Source organism: Delphinapterus leucas, chromosome 20 (genome assembly GCF_059928025.1).
Source record: "Delphinapterus leucas isolate spDelLeu-1000000601 "Yukka" chromosome 20, BTC_Dleu_Yukka2, whole genome shotgun sequence".
NCBI lineage: Eukaryota > Metazoa > Chordata > Mammalia > Artiodactyla > Monodontidae > Delphinapterus > Delphinapterus leucas.
This window is the reverse complement of record NC_143148.1, coordinates 48,479,423-48,496,146: the sequence shown is the minus strand read 5'-3', so window position 1 is coordinate 48,496,146 and position 16,724 is coordinate 48,479,423. Positions and strand designations below refer to the sequence as shown.

At 53.2% G+C, this 16,724-nt stretch overlaps 1 protein-coding gene and 1 pseudogene across 3 annotated transcripts in view; both read right to left on the bottom strand.

Annotated features, from left to right (window-relative positions):
* Window positions 1-95: 95 nt before the first annotated feature.
* ZNRF1 (zinc and ring finger 1) overlaps window positions 96-16,724 on the bottom strand; it is a 100,925-nt gene continuing 84,296 nt past the window's right edge. The window contains exons 2-5 of one of the 2 annotated variants that reach the window (XM_022583195.3): window positions 13,411-13,506; window positions 3,677-3,782; window positions 2,079-2,170; window positions 96-497 (exon numbers count right to left, since the gene is read on the bottom strand). In XM_022583195.3, the coding sequence (XP_022438903.1) occupies window positions 2,113-2,170; window positions 3,677-3,782; window positions 13,411-13,506 (260 nt within the window). In that variant the 3' untranslated portion in view covers window positions 96-497; window positions 2,079-2,112. The other variant, XM_022583194.2, reaches the window with a different exon arrangement.
* LOC149744700 (transmembrane protein 203-like) overlaps window positions 13,421-16,724 on the bottom strand; it is a 77,769-nt pseudogene continuing 74,465 nt past the window's right edge. Inside the window, exon 2 of the transcript XR_016391024.1 lies at window positions 13,421-13,506. The product of XR_016391024.1 is annotated as a transmembrane protein 203-like (transcript). The remainder of the gene's footprint in view (window positions 13,507-16,724) is intronic.

Below are 16,724 nucleotides of genomic sequence, written 5' to 3'. Positions count from 1 at the left end.
ATGTGAACATCAATGGCTAGAATGTTCTCAAACAGAATGCCTGAAAACAGGGGTAGCTGTACATATCCCTTTAACAAGTCTTTTGTTTGTCTAGGTTTTCTGGAAAAAAAAAAATCCACAAGGGTCTAAGAAAAACGTTCAGGCATTTTTGCAGGACACTTGTGATTGTTAAATCCTCTGAACTGACCAGAACCAGGAGGGAAGAGGGGAGGAGAAATGGAAAGGAGGGGGGGAGAAGGTCCTCAGTGGGTTGGTTTTTGGCAATGAAGTCAAGATATCAGGGTCCCAAGGGGAGAAAAGTGCAAAACCAAGCCAGAAAATTGGGGAAAAAAACCAACCAAACAACAACAACAAAAAAACCCAAGGCAGAGCGGTTGATGGAGAGACCGCCGGGTGCCGGGCACGGGAGGGCTGTGAGCTCTGCTCTGCGAGTGGCGAGAACCCGGCTCTGGTCGTTTTGTCACTGAGCGGGTTCTGGCCGGGCAGCAGACGGCAATCTGTAAACATCACGAGGGAAAACACCAGTCGACACTAGACATTTTTTTTTTATAATTTTTTTTTTTTTTTTGTAAACACTTTAGAGACAGACCCACAACGCCTTTCAAAGGTGAAAAAGAAAATGCCCTTTCCCTCCTGAGATGAGGATGAGGGGAAGGATATTGGGTGATTCTTTCTTCTCTCAAACTCGCTCTCATTCAATCTGGTGTCCTCAGGGAGAAAGGGAGAACCATTCTCTGGAAGTCAGTGCAGGAGGGGTGCCCTGTTCCCACTGGTGTCCCCAGCTCAGCTCTGCCCCAGTGTCCGAAGCCTCCTCTCAGGAACGGGGGCCTGGCTGTCCCTGTGGGGACCGTAAGATGTAAGTCGTGCTCCATCAGGCCCGAGGCCAGCCGCGTGCATCCCGCTGAGGCCGGGCAGGGGCACCTGTGGTTCCGGTCTGGGGGCCCCGAAGCCAAACATCATGCCGGGAATTTGGACTTGCAGCCAGCACCAAGCTCCATTCCCTCTGCCTCACTCTTCCCCTCGCCTTTTCTTCACCCCACGTCCTCAGTTTTTGAGGTGAAGGTAAAAAGGGCAAATGTCCCTGAATAGTTTGACATCATCAGCTGTTCTGGGAGTTTACTCGGGATAAATAAAATACACCTAACACAGAACAAAAGAAAACAAAAAACGAGAGGGAGAGGGAGAGAAGAGAGCGCAAAAGAGGCCCCCAAACCCTTGGATTCACGTGAGATGAGGTGGGTTTTGGTTTCTCATTTGGCAGAAAACAGAAGAGTGCCAGCCCAGAACTTGGGAGGGACAGCTAGGATGGGGACAGGAGAGAATGGTCAGCAGTAAAGCAGGGCGCCTGCGGGAGAAACTGGGGTTGGACGACGGTGACAGGGGAGCACACGTGCGCATCTCGGGAGGAAGCTGGTTGTGCTGGCCTGCTGTGCAAACAGGGGCTTGGGTGGCGGGGCCCCAGGTCTGGCCTGGAGGCCTCAGATTCATCTGGAAGGGGGTGAGGGCGGTGGGTGCAGGCAGGAAGAACCAGCCAAGAGCTGACTGCTGACAAGCGCTGCAGGGAACGAGGCGCCGTCCCACACTCGGTCTTGTCCAATGAGTGTGCTGTCCACGTGGGGATGCAAGCGAGATTATCCCGTCCCCAAAGAAGCAGCAGAGACACCCACGCCGCCGAGGGGCAAGGACCTGCCCTGGCCCCCCAGCAAGCACGAGGCACAGCTGGGGTGCAAAGCAGCATCCTGTCCCAGGGCTTGTGCTGCTTCTCCTGCCCAGCACTTTCCAAGGGACCTTCCTAAACCTTCCTCGGGGAGATTCGCCCTAGACACGGGGAACACGAGGGGCCTTCCCCCAACTCACCTTCCTCTACCCAGCAGGTTCTTCCTCGCAACGTGCGAGTCTGGACTCTCATCCTTCCCAGGAACCCTCCCCACCTCACGGAACCCCTGCTGCTGAGATGCTCCCCTCACCCCCGACCCCTCTTGGCAGGGGGAGGCGGGGCGCGGGGTGCCGTGAGGGCAGCTCAGCCCCCCTCTCCGCCTCCAGGCCCCAGAGCGACGCGACCCCAACCACGGGCTCACCTTTGAGAGGAGTCAGCAAGCGAGCCCAGCAGGGTCAGTCCGCGGGGTGTTCTGGACAAGATCTGTTCACTTCAAACCATGAGTCTATGCAACTGAGGGGAGACGGCAAGGGAGACACATCACTGGCTGGCCAGGCCGCTCCCTGGGGGCTAGCTCCAAGGGTTGGGTCTCTGGGCAGGGAATGCCTGACGCTCACCTGCGGGGACCCCACATACCCACTGTCTGCTAGCAGAAGGGAGGACACCCAGGGGGGACCTGGCGCAGCCGGAATCCCGGTGCAGTGCGTATGGACTTGGGGTGGACCTAGGCACTGCAGGATGCAGGAAGTGTGCCCTCGAGAGGGACAAGGCCTCAGGGGCATGGAGCCCAGGAGGACGGCAACAGCTATGGGTCAGAGGGTGAGAGTGGGGGGCTGCACAGGGCAGCCAGTCAACTATCTCCAAGGCTTAAAGGGGAAAGAAGTGGGAACAAAGCCCTGGCAGGCTGGTCACCGCCCTGAGCAAGCCCTCTCCTGAGTCACAGGAGCAGCCTGAGGCTCCCTCCCTGGTCTCCCTCTCAGGAGGCCCCCAAGCTCTACCTGGCTTGGCTGGCTGTGGTGGGCAGCCAGCATCTAGTCCTCCTTCCTGGAGAAGGTGGGCCAGGGGAGGACTGGCCCTGTGGCTTGGTGACATTGCTCTGGAGAGCAAGACAAGAGGCCAGCAGGGAAATCCTGGTCTCTAGTGTTTACAGAAAGCACTGTCTGAACAGAGAGGGAACAGAAATTGGCCCAAGACAGCTTTCTGTAAAACATCTGGGTATTTTCAAAACAGGAACCAGACAGATCATTTGCATAAGTCTCTCCCAGAGCTGAAGATTCCCTTCTTCTGGCTCTGGTCAATGCTTCCCTGGGACACTGGAGCGCTGGGTGCTGCGCCCAGGCCAAGACCCCCTCCCCTTAGGCCTCACTTGCGCCTTTCTGACACCAGCCACATCCACGTGCTGCCCCGTGGCCAGTGGCCCCGTGAGTCAGGCTTTGGAAAAGCCTGTGTGTCCGGAAGCAGCTCTGGGGCTCCAGGGGCTGAGAACAGGTGGAGGCCACGGGCAGCACAGAGCGTCCTCCTGTCCTGGGTAAGGAGGTGTCTTCTTTCCAGTTGGAAACAAGAATGAGGCTCATGCTGGAGCCTGAGGGTGAATCTCAGTCCTGCTAATTACAGCCGCTGGCAGCACTGGGGCCCACAGGTAGTGGCTATTCCTGCCTGCTGGGCCTCTGGGGAGGAGGGGCGGGGCCAGAGCAGCCAGCACACCCCTCCGTGCTGACCACCCCCCCCCACACCAGACCAGGGTCTGCACACGGGAGCAGAGGGGCTCACAGAGATGGACGGGGGCTCAACCTTCCAGGGGGCAGGGGCTCCACAGGCCTCCCCGTCGGGCCCGCCACCCAGGCTCTGCGCTCAGCACGTCCAGAACTCCCCACCTGCTGACCTCTGCCTCGACTCCACTCAGAGTGCTGGGGGACAGTGTGGCTAGTGACAGTCTGCCCTTCTCTCCCCCCACCCACAGGGAAGGGGCGCTCTGGGGTCTGGGGTGCAGCTAAGCTGGCCCTGCCGGCCCTCTCATACCTTTTGTGATAAATGCACAGGCAGGGCAGCCTGGCTATCGTGTCCCCCTGAAGCAGCTCCTCCAGGCAGATCACACACTCACCCGCATCTTTAGTCAGCACGTCATCTGCAAAGGGGGGACAGAGGAGAGCGGGGCATCAGTCACCAGCAGGCAGGGATCTAGGAGCTGCTTGGGACTGCGTGGGTCACCTGGGTCAGCGAAAACCCAAGAGAGACCTTGACGTAAAGGTCCTCACTGTGGACACAAGACACGCAAACCACACGCTAACTACCTGAGGACAAAATGGGATTAATCACCAAGTAAGCGGCCCAGGCAATGAAGGATGAAAAAGGCTTGGAGAGGAGGACACATGCTGCAGAGGCAGCATGAGACAGAATGGTTCCCTGAACAGACTTTCCCCCTAAACATACACACAGACCAGGTGCACTGGATTTCTGGTTTGGAAAAAATGGTGATGAGGAGAGTGGTACAAGGCAAGGGTGAAGGGAAGAAACGGGTACCCCAGCAAATACGCGTACATGTGTGTCCACGGCAGCATTATTCACAAGAGCCAAAGGTGGGGACAACCCAAAGGTCCGCCAGCGGATGAATGGAGAAATGAACCGCGTGGACCCACACAACGGCGTATCCCCTCAGCCAGGAAAGGGGTGGAGAGCTGACGCCTGCTGCAACGTGGGTGCACCTCGAAAACATGGTGCCAAGTGGAAGGAGCCAGATGCAAAAGGCCACCTGCTTTCTGATCCCGTTTATGTGAAATGTCCAGAGGAGGCAAATTCAGAGACAAAAAAGTAGGTCAGGGGCTGGGGGCAGGGGGCACTAGGAGTGACTGCTTAATGAGTAAGCGATTTTCCTTTGTTTTTCTTGTGGTAACGTGAGATCTCTTAACATGAGATCTACCCTCTTCATAAAAATGTAACAGTACAGTCTACTGTTGTATGGAAGCCCCATACCTGAAACTTTCTGCCAGTTGAATAGCAATTGCCTGTTTCCCTCTCCCCTGTCAACACTTCTACTCTCTGGTTCTATGGGGTTGACTGCTTTAGATCCTTCGTGTAAGTGGAATCATGCAAGGAGTTCCTTCTGGGATGATGAAATGTTTGGAACTAGACAGAGATGGTGGTTGCACAACATTGTACATGTCCCAAATGCCACTACGCTGTACACGTAAAAATGGTTACTTGTGTGTTATACACATTTTAACTCAGTTAAATATTTAAAAAAGACACCCCACACCCCACCAGAAAAGAATGAATGGAAGGAAGCTGCTGCCCACCACGGCCCCAAGCGAAGCCGTGACCAGGACAGCCCGAGCACAACAGGGGGCCGAGCCAGCATCCCCTACGACATTTCTATGACATTCTGGGCACTGGCGACTCAGTGAATAAGCCACGGTCTCAGGATTCAAGAAACTCATAGCTTAGCGGGGGCGGTTGAACAAGAAGACAGAAATGAACAGCACAGGAATTCCTGGAAGTCTTACGACACACACAGATCCAGATGTGAGAAGTACGGGAAATGCCCAATCGGGGTGGGGACTGTTCAAGGAGGGCTATTCCAGGCAAAGGGGACAGCATCTGTGCACCTGGCAAGGCAGGATGTTTGCTGTGGTAGGTGCAGAGCCCTGGGGCCATGGGGGGGGTAGGTGAGACCCACTTCCTGAGGACGGACTTGTATTCTGCTGTGCTACCTGGCCTTTATCTGGGTCACTGAAGGGCCTTGGAGACGCACTGATCACATCTAGTCTCCTGAAACTACTGGAAATGACTGGAAGAGCCCATAGATGGGGAGCCCGCTATGGAGGCTAATGCCGTGGTGCAGGAGAGATGAACTCAAGGCCGGCACCAGCAATGGGGGGAGGTGGATGGCATGAACTGGGGCAGCTGGGAAAACGGGGGCCAGGGGAGGGGAGCGCACACTTGTCAGAGCGAGAGGGAGCCAGGAGGAGGCCCAGCTTGGGAAGTAATGATGAACTCAGAGCTGGGTGGCAGGCGCTGACCGGGCGTCTCCCCCAGGACGCGCTAATGGAAACCTGCTGGAGTCCATTCAAGTCCAGATCTGGGGTTTAGAGGAGAGATGTGGGCAACAGGGGTAGATGTGGGATAAAGAGCTTAGACAAATCTCAAGAAGGCAGACGACTGAACCCAGGTGAATTCTAATATTTGAAAGGCAGGTGAGAGAGGTGAAGTCAGCAAAAGGTTACCCAGAAGTTCTCAAAACCATAGGAGAAATACCCTGAGAACAGGTTCTGGATGTAAAGAAAGCAAAGCCTGAAGCAGGGCAACTCCCCACTTCTGAAAGATTTTAACTGATCGTGAACACTGCCAATGATACACACTGAGATTTCACGTGTGTTCAGTGAGCCTCAGGATCTTACAAGCCGGGCAGGGCACACGGTGTTATTCCTGTTTTGCAAAAGGGGACACTGCAGCCAGAGAATCAGACACCTTGCCAAAGTCAGAGGGCTCATGAATGGGGCAGGGCCAGGGACCCTCTGTGGGGCTGCCCTCCACCACTGCGGTTTCTTTGTGCCCTCTGATAACTTTAGTGGAAGCGGAAACATCTGGGGCCCATAAAATGAGGATTCTTCATGGCCTAGAAGGGTATGGTGACTCAGAGCCCCCCATCAGGAACCCCAAGGAAAACAACTAAGATAGAGTCAACTCAATACTTAAGTCCTTATGCACAAGAGCTGGGAGAGAAGTCACTTTCAGCTTCCAGGCCACCAGGACAGCCTGTGGTCATGTTCTCTGTTAAGATCTGCCTAACCCAAAGCCCCAAAGCCCACCTGAAAGGGCGACGTGGAGGGAAAAGCAGACAGCACACAGTCGGTCTGCCACTGGAGTGTAACCTCAGACTCCAAACGTGGCAAGTGGCACATCTGTAAAAGGGTATGATCCCATTTTTAAAAAAGCACTAGATACCATACACATTTAAATATTTGTGTGTGTGGAAGCACAGGAAAAAGTCTGGAGGGAAACACACACTTTAATAGTAGTGGAGGAAAGGAGGATTAGAAGAAAACTATTTTTATATATTTTTGAATTGTTTGAACAGGCATTACTTTTATAATTAACAACCCCCAATAAAGAAACAGACTAGTGTTTTCATTTCACTCTGAAATGTATCAAAAGGATAATACGGATTGGTGGGTGGAGAGACATGTGATAGAGCAAGTACAGTATAATGCACACTCTAGGTGGGGGGTATTTTGGTTTTTACTGCAAAACTCTCAACTTTGCTGTACGTTTGACATTTTTCATAATAAAATACTAGGAGGAAAAAACTCCAATAAAGACGGGAGGAAAAATAGACCAGCTCTGAGAAGGCAGTCACTGCAGACCTTCTTGGGCATTTATTCCTACTCTGTCTCCGGCATCTCATCTGTAAAGTGAGGATCTGGGATACAGCCCCTTTTCCGTGCTTCCCTCCTCACGTATGGATGATTTCCTTGGGAACACAGCAGTATTACTGATTCCGAAACAGCGTCCCCTTCTGATTGGTGAGTCAGCTGGGAGCCCAGGGGCAAGTCAGAATTCCCTCAGTCCCAAACAGTTTTCTGCATGAGCTGCACTCTGTCTGTCCTGTCAGGTCCAGGCTGGGATAGGGGGCGGGAGCCAGGCAAGGGGATGAGACCTGGGGCTTGCTTCTTCAGCAGGACTGGACTGGACTCTCCTCTCTTTTCTCGCTAGGTATCACTAGGGGAAGGGGAAGGAGAAAGAGGCACGAGGGCGGTTCATCTTCTTATCAAGGACTCAGACTTGAGCACATGGAGGCTAGACACTAGACTTTTCTTACGAACAGTCGATCGCCACCACACAACCCATTACAGAGCATCTTCATGCACGGTGCTTAGCAGCCAGCCTGGGTCTGCAGCACGGATGGGAAGAACTAAACCGCACAGCTGCCTGCCAGGCTGGCACAGTGGGGAGCACATTTCACCAGTACCCAGAGCCCTGGCTGCAAAAGGCTGCCTGAGGGGTCCTGGGATGAAGAGAAGCCAGGGCTGGGACCCTGAGAGCACGGGTCAGCAGGGAGTGCTCACACCCAGCGTAGTGCCCGGGGAGCGACATCTCCCAACACCGGAAGGCAGGAGCACAAATCCAGCCACAGGCCTGAGTGGGTTGGGTAAAACTTCCCGTCCCAATCCCTGGGCTCTAGGAGCGAGCAGCCCCCAGGTGTCCCTGGGCGCCTAGCAGGCGAGGGGAAATGGCTGAAGCTGAAGCCTGGCTATCACCCAGATCCTACGAGGCTTCCGCATTCTTGTGATGGGAGCCTGCTGTCTGCTGTCGGAGGACCTTGCAGTCTGAAGCTGGGGCACAAGTTAAGGCCACTCTGCAGATGGACCCAAACGCCCCCGGGCACCCGAGGTCCCTAGAGGAGGGGGGCTCAACCGATGCTGGCTGATGAGAACATAGAACCAAGCTGTGCTTTCTTCCTTTTTCTTACTGCCTCTCAAGCACCCACAGCCGCCAGCTGCCCGACACCATGTGCAAAGCCAACGGCCCTGCCCACGGGGGAGTGCGGAAGTGTGCCTGGCCTGAGGGATGGTGCTGACGGTGCCAATGCCTGGCCCTCTAGCCAGCCCAGAGTGGCGGGCGATGCTCTCTGTGACAGCACTGCGGTGGGAGGTGATGGCACACTTCTGCCCCCTCCCTGACAGCTGCTGTTTATCTGAGAAAAGTGATCGAGGAGGAGGAGAAAAAGGAGCCCTCACTTCTTTGGGGCCAGCTGTATGCCACAAATGTCGCACACACATCTCAGTGAATCCTAAAGACCCTGGGGGTGGGGGGTCTGTGCTTCAGCTCAGGCAGCTGGTAAGTGGCCATGACTCCCACGCCAAGTTCCTTCCACTTGGCCACCCTGCCTCCTTTCCTTAAAAGACCAGGCGGTAAAGTCTCTTCCTTGCGGCTGGAAACCACCACCCATCTCACAGACAGCCTCAGATCTTTCTCTTTGTGAACTTGGTGGAGGAACCTGGGTGCTCAGCATGAACAGGCCAGGCTGAGGGAGCTGTACTGCTGCCCTGCAGAGAGCACAGGCTTGACGTCCCCCGAGGGGACCCGCAGAGCTGCCGGCGGCATGGAGGGAAGGCTGGTGTGGTGCAGCTGAGCAGTGCCGTACAGAACCCACTTCCCCTGCTGCCTGATGGCAGTCACGGTCCTGGGAGGAAGGAAGGTGGGAGCCAGAGGGAGAGTCCCCAGCAAATGACTCAGAAACAAAGGCTCCACCGCCAGCCTCATTTCCAGCCTAGGTGTGGAAGAGCCCAGGCTTGTAGACCCTTCGGCATGCGCAGAGCTGCTGGCCCAGCCTCCTGGGGGACAGGAAGGGGCAGTGCTACCACTGCCAGGCGTCGCCAGCTCCCTTCTTGGGAAATCTCCAGGCAAAGGGGAGACTTTGAGTAGAGAGTTCCCCTACCAGCAGTGTCGTCTCCACCGCAACCCACACACTGTGAGGCACGACCCAATTGTTCTGGATCCAATTGTTCTGACGAGATGGGCTGCGATCACGACAAGCGGAGCGGCTCCGCAGGGCTTCATGTTTACAGAGGCTGCCCTGTGACCCCATTCAGTCCCCTCTCCTCCGGTCTCCCTTCCACCCACTCCTCATTCACCCAGCGGCCTGCCGGGAGTCCTCCTCCCTTCCCTCCTGCAGGAAGAGCACCCAGACAGACACCTCTAGACAGACACCTCACAGCCAGACTCAGCCGCTGCTAGGCATCGAACAATAGCTCCTGGCAGTGCCCCACTGGGCTGGGCACACTCCCCGGCCAGAACCTGGCTCCCCAAGGCCCAAGAAAAGGCACTGCCATTCCAACCACAGGATCGCTGAGAGCAGAGACACAGGCCAAACAAGCACTATTTACACAGGTCTGCTGGCTGGGGCTAAACTAGCAGGAGGCATTCCTGCTTTGGGGGGAGCCAGATTCCCTTTCCTTTAAAGAAATCTTGCGTGACATTTATCATTTCAAGAGCTCTGAAGTTGGGGGCAATGACTGTCAGTAGAGAGGAGGGATGGATGGTCAGGACCTAAGAAGCAGGGCATGGGTCTGCGCCCCAGAAGAAAGCAAGGGGGAGAGGAACTTTTGAAGCTGCTTTGACAGCCATCAAGCTCTCTTAATACTGCTGGAAAATGGACCTGCCACACGCCAGACTCTCCCAGAGCCAAGGACCCCTGGCTGGTCCTGGAACCAGGGTCTCCTCGGCTTTCAATGGACAATCAGTCATCTGTCACGACCCCCCTCCACTCCAGTACTGTGACTCTCTTCTGTTCATAGCAGAATCAGGCCCCTCATCTTGAGGCTTGTTTTGCTGGCTGACCAGTGCGATGGTCAAAGCCTGAGTGCATGTTCTTGAGAACGCAAGTTCCCCCAGTCTCAAAACCACAAACAGATACTGGAAAGGAAGAGAAATTACAAGGCCCAATCAAGCTGACCACATTTACCTGCAGAAAGGGGTCCCGGTCCCCCCAGCTCTCTCTCATCTTTGAGGGGTCCTGGGTTCAGAGCTGCCCACTGAAGAGAACAGAGGATAGAAGATTCTGCGCTCTGCAGTGCAGCTCCCTTCCCTACCCCTCCGAATGGGTCACCAGGACTCACAAACCAGGTACCTGCCAAGAAGCACCAGTTACTGGCCTTCACACTTCTCTTGAGCACTGGGTAAACCAGTTAAACTAGTCTTGCCTTTCCAAAACTGGCTTTTTTTTTTTTTTTTTTAATCTGGCAGGTGGCCTACTGGAGGCCTTCCAACCCACGGCTCAGGCTAACCCTCATAATAAGAAAAATACTACATTCTATCTGTCTCATTTAGGAGGTTTCTACTCCCCCCCCCATTTGGTGGTTAACTAAATTTCATCTTATATAACCGCTATAAATTTCCTAAAAATTTCCCCAATTGGTGCCAGCAGCTACAGGAAGGGTGTGTGTGTGTGTGTGTGTGTGTGTATGTGTGTAGATGGGAGTGACCAGGAATTCCAGTGAATCTTCACAAGAATAGAGCACTTCTTAATCCACTAAGAAAGTCTCAGATTCTCCCCTTTCCAGAAAGATTCTGGGAGTTCTACACCTCACAAATGCTTTAAGTCTCTTCACTTTTTTCTTTTTTGGTAGAAGAGAGAAAGCAAAGCTGGGGAGCTCAGGATAAGAAATCATTGGTAAAATATGTTACTGGCAAAACCAAAATAAATACCTAGAGGTCCGACCTGGGACTTCGGCCTAAGGCCCCGAAAGGCCTGTGCCTTATCTGAACTAAAACAGGCCCTAGACCAGGCTGGAGACTCACACTCCATATACAAACCCCAAGTGACAAATGCCTTTCTCTTATCTGGAAGGGTTAGGTGTCTTTAGAAAAGACAAAGACTGAATGTGAGGAATCCAGCTGCGACGGATGGGACCAGGAACAACATGCCTTTCTTTGCCTCAGGTGGTAAAGGACTGGTTTTTGCAAAAGAGACCGTCCAGTTTAAAGCTTCTAATTTACACTCACACTCACACACACACACTCTCTCTCTCTCTCTCTCTCTCTCTCACACACACACACACACACACACACCCCCAAAGAGGTAGCTTTTCAATGAGAGGAAGGAAGAAGTGAGAAGAGACCAAGAACAGCCATGGTTATGCCTCAGACTGGTTGGCCAACCTCTGCTTCCTCTAAGGGGACTCCGACTCTGAGTGTGGCTTCTGCAGGCGACCTGTGCTCGGGCTGGGCTGTCAGGACTGCTCTCCAGGGCTGCCTCTCTTTGGAGGCAAAGAGGAAAGGCAAGGAGGACACCTATGGCGGCACTGGCACGTACGTGCTCACATGGAAGAGGCGCTGCAGGTATCCCGGGCAGTTCTCCGGGAGAGAAGCTCACGCCCTCACCTCCCCCACTGTCCAAGCCGGGCATGTGGGTCCTCCTTACAGAGTGGCCCCAAGAGCGCTCTGCTCTCCACAGCTGCCCTGCAAAGTTCTCCCTCATGACGCCGAGAGCCCAGGCCTGTCGGGTGAGCCCACTCTGAGGCTGCTTTGTGTTCTCATGACAGCAAGGCAGTGTCCACAGAGAACTCTGCCCAGCGCCCCACGGGACAAAAAGCAGCCTTCACGGGGGTGCTGCGCACGTGGGAAATAAGTGAACACGGTTTCTGAGGCCACGGCGGGGGAGGGCTGTCAGCCGCGGGAGAAGACTCAGTCATCTCCCTCCCTGGTCCCAGGCAGAGACAAGGAACAAAGTGGAGCTGAGCATCTTCGACGAGCCTGACGGGGAGCCCAGAGCTCGAGGGACGAGACTCAGAGACTCAGCATCAGTCAGTCCCCAGGGATGGGACAGGCTGTCCCCTGGGGAGAACGGGGGCTCCCTGGACAACCAGGGAGGAGAGGAAAGGGAAGGACACCTGGGCTCAGAGATGGCAAAGGTCACCAGACCACGTGTATCTGAGACAAAGGGTAACCGGCCAGCCGGCTCATGTCCAGAATCTGTTGGCGGTGCAAGAAAAGAGATCAGAGAATAGCAGGATGTGTCTTCAGGAGAATCAAGTAGATCAGATTCGTCAAATTAATTTCGCAGGAACAATCTGGAATTATCTGGCCTACACAGGTGGGTCTGAGGAGGCAGGAGCCCAAGGAAGGTCTGTAAGGAGAGTCAACCTGGGAAACTTTCATGGACAGGATGGGGGTCAGGTGATGCGGGCCCACCTCCTGCCCAGTCCTGGGGCCCTGAGAAATCTCAGCGCTGTTTTCCTAAGCATCGCCGTGACTCTAACCTACAAGGCAGGCCGGGGCTGGGGTCAGGTCGGGCACACCCCTCTCAGATCCAGTGCCCATTCTCGTAGAAGACACAGTTCTCTGAGGAACACGGTTTGAAGACCAAACTAAGCGCGTAAGGGTGGAAAGCCCAAGAGTCACTGGCAGTACAGGGTGCAAGGAACTCAAGAGCAGACAGTCCACTTCAGACAAGGATGAAAAGAAACCCAGGGATGGCCTTGCATCTCTCGGGGCGGCTGTAACTTCCTGAGCACTGACCATGTGTCAGGCTCCGGACTGAAAGCTTTTATGTGTAATATCTCACTTTATTCTGACAAAAATCCTATGAACCCTGTACTGAAATCCCCATTTTAGGGACCAGAAAACCAAGGCTCTGCAAACTGAGCACTTGTTCAAGACCGCACAGCCAGTAAGTGGCCAAGGCAGGCTCTGAACCCAGAACAGTTGGGCTCCAAGCCTCCCCCAAAGTAAACCAGGCAGGTGCTGACCCTCGTTCTGTCCACAGAGGTGCCGTGGCAGGGGGGTTTCACTGAGTCCCCCGTTGTACTCACTGCTCAGCCCCGTGGCTGCCTCCAAGGCAGGAAGCAGCACAGCCTCGGGGCAGCGATGAGGTGGCAGGTCAGCATTCTCAATCCCCAAAGGTGTCCACAAATCACACCTACTCTACTGTGGAGAGTCAGGCTGAAGCACTGTGTGCAAGGCACAGCCCAGACTCCCTTCCCCACAGAGGGCTGGCGCTCCCGCTGGGCCCTCTGCTGTCAGCTGTGTGACCAAGGCCTGTCTCCCGACCAGAGGGGCAAGGAACTAAGTGGGTGGAAGAAAGGGCAGGGCTAACTGGCCACCCAAGGGACTTCCAGACCCTGTCCCTATGCCTTCCTCCCTGCTCCACTCCTCTTGCCGGAAGGCGGGGTGGACATGCTGCCCAGAGCCACGGAGGCTGCAAAGACCCTTGGTCAGAGCTCCCCCCACACCTCCCGCCCCAGCTAAGCTCTTACCGTTGTAGGAGAGGCGAGGTTTGCTCAGACACATTATAAAGTGCATTTCCATCTCGTCGGAAGCCACAGACTTAGAGCAAATGGGGCACTTGAAACCTGAAAAAGAGGAAATAGAATGAAATGGTTCTTTCCAAACCAAACATATCCATCGTAAATGTGGAAACTCTTAGGTGACTCTGGCCATTGTGGGGTCAGAGTCAAAATGGCGAATTACAGTCTAGATACATCCTACCGCCTACTTCTTCATTAAAGGCAGGCAACATGTTGTTCCCTGATTACAGCCTCCAATTCCCATTTTTTCACTGGGGCTCACCCTTGTCATGCCCCTTGCTGAAGTTTATCAGAAGTCACTGACAGCTGATTTGAGTTTTATTTTCTTTCAGACCCTTTCCCCTTTCCCAAGGGGGTCCAGTGGGCAATGGGGACAGGGAGGCATCGATCTAATCAAGGCAACCAAATAATCTGTCTTTGAATAATAAGAGTTTAATATAACACCCTTCCGCCTCCCAGCCCTCAAACCACTTGGCTGGGTCACCTGTGGAAGGAATCCCTATAGTCCTGGGCGCCTCCATCCCTCATCCAGAGCACCTTTCCTCCCGTGGCTCAGGCAGCTGTCCTCCGAGAGTGTGCGAGCCCCAGGCGGCCCTCCAGAGCGCTCCCAGATGCCACACATGCCTTGGCCATATGCCACCAGGAGTAACAGCTGTTTCACAACGATAGGCGACAGACCCTGCTGTTTTATTCCCGAGGAAGTTTGCTTATACACCCAGGGAGTTTCATCGGAACTGTATCAGTATTGGAGACTTTGGTTGAGAATCTTCTGAGCTGAACTCCATTAAGTAAACCTAGTCCTTTGATCTATTTTTTAATAAATTATTTTTTGATCTATTTTTATAGATAAATACAGATCCACTATTTTCAATTTCCCCCATTTTACTTTTATTAAAATTGCTTTCAGGGCTTCCCTGGTGGCGCGGTGGTTGGGAGTCCGCCTGCCGATGCAGGGGACACGGGTTTGTGCCCTGGTCTGGGACGATCCCACATGCCGTGGAGCGGCTGGGTCCATGAGCCATGGCCGCTGAGTCTGCACATCCGGAGCCTGTGCTCTGCAACGGGAGAGGCCACAGCAGTGAGAGGCCCGCGTACCGCCAAAAAAAAAAAAAAAAAAATTGCTTTCAAATGGGGAATTCCCTGGCGGTCCAGTGGTTAGGACTGTGTGCTTTCAATGCCGAGGGCCTGGGTTTGACCCCTGCTCAGGGAACTAAGATCCCACAAGCCGCACGTTGCAGCCAAAAAATAAAAAATAAAATAAAAATTACTTTAAAATGGATTACTTCTTTTCCATTCTACCAAAAAGATTGAAAAGTTATCTATTTACTTGTCCACATTGAATTTTAAACATCACAGCTGCTCCCTTTTGTGACCATAATCCCTACTTTCTCAGTCTGGAATTCCTAGGTCAAATACAGCACACTAAAATATTGTTGTGAAGATCAGACTCTTCTATTAATTTGCAGTCAAAATGTCCCACGCACAGTTTCACTGGATGCTGGTAATATCTATCAGCAATATTTACTATGAGGCGAGGGTTCATGTTGACTGTTAGCTGCTCCAGGAGAAGAGGAGTTCACGCCTTCACCAGTGTCCTTCCCGAGGGGAGTCGCTCATTCTGTATGGAAAGCCCTCCACTCTGGCAGCCGGTGGTGCTCAGACAGGAAGCAAGCTGGCTCCCACGTTCCCGTGTAGGGCACAAGCACTTTGCTTGAAGTTTTCTCCAAACCCTCCTCTCTTCAGTGACAATGCTCTGTCTGAGCTACAGGACCAGACAGAAAATCCACAGTCCGGTTCACTCCAGGCAATGTGGACCTCAGACTCCGTGGCACCGTTCCCATTCCTCCAACCCCTTTCCTCAAAGAGCTTTAGCGTCTAAGTGTCTTGGCTAAAAATTCTTGGAAGTGCTACCATCCCAAGGACTCTGGCCAAGCTTTGAGAAAGGGTTGTATTTTCTGATCTCTGGATGCTTTTGAATCCATTAATGACGAAACCAGAAGACAGAAAAGAAACGTGATGGGGGAGGGTCCATCCCCAGTTTCCTGGCACAGGTGAGTAATGAACTCGAGTCTGGTAGAATGAGGATGCTCTTCACATCTAACCTAAGCCCCTCTGTACCCTTGAATCTACCCTCATGGCTGTGCCCTGCAAATAAACCAATACTTAAATAACATTCCATAGAATGACCAGCCATTGCGAGATTTGTTCACCCTTTTTTCTGACTCAAAAGACCAAGGTTGGGTCTTCCCTGGCGGTCCAGTGGTTAAGACTCCACGCTTCCAATGCAAGGGGCACGGGTTCGATCCCTGGTCGGGGAACTGAGATCCCAACATGCTGCGTGGTGCGGCCAAAAAAATAAAAATAAAAAATTTATTAAACAAATGTTTTAAAAAGACCAAGGTTTTGCAACGCTTTGACTACAGGATGCTTCCACTTTAAACTTGCTAAGTTAGCACGCTGTCTGCGGGCTGAGGGCTCAGGGCTGCAGGCAGGCCAGGATGGACGTGCTCCTGACAGGTCCTCTAACACTATGTCCTGATGGAGCCACTGGGAGGTGGTAAAGTGATTTCTTACTAAAGAAAAGCCCTTCACCTCGTACATTACTCACTTTTCTGATAACACAGAACAGAGTCATTGTTGTTGCTACAATAGCATCATTCAAACCCTCACATCCCAACGTGATTCCTTGAGTACAGGAGAGGGGTCGAGTTACGGCTACGGTGCTGGGAAGAAGGCCACCCCACAAGAAGGTCTAGGAAGGAATGTCACCCGATGTTTATGTCCTAGGAAAAAACAAGTTGAGACTCACAGGTTTAGACCAGTCCCCTCACTGTACAGATAAATAAAGAGACCCCAGTGAGGCCATCAGTCAAACAATTTAGGGGCGGAGCTGAGACCACAATCAGATTTCTTAGCTCCCTATCTAAAGTCCTTGCCATTAGGGAAGAAAAAGCTGACCGCAGGTGTGATATTGTGATTTATAGTCAGAAGTATGTATTTGGTCTTTGTCCGGTTTCTGGCATAGAGCTCCTAAAACCCTTGGAATTCCCTAAGACCAATTATATTTGGTTTTCTGTCATCACTTCCTGAAACAGCTCCAGAGTCAAAGGTGAAAGGATGAAAAGGAGTGTCTTGTTATTCATAACCAGCCCCTTTCAACCACACCAGAGTTTATGTTAATGAGGTGACTTCTGGAAAGCCCTAGTTAACCTAAGGATGGGGGCTGGTTGCCAAGGGAAACAACCATGTGATTAGAGGACTGG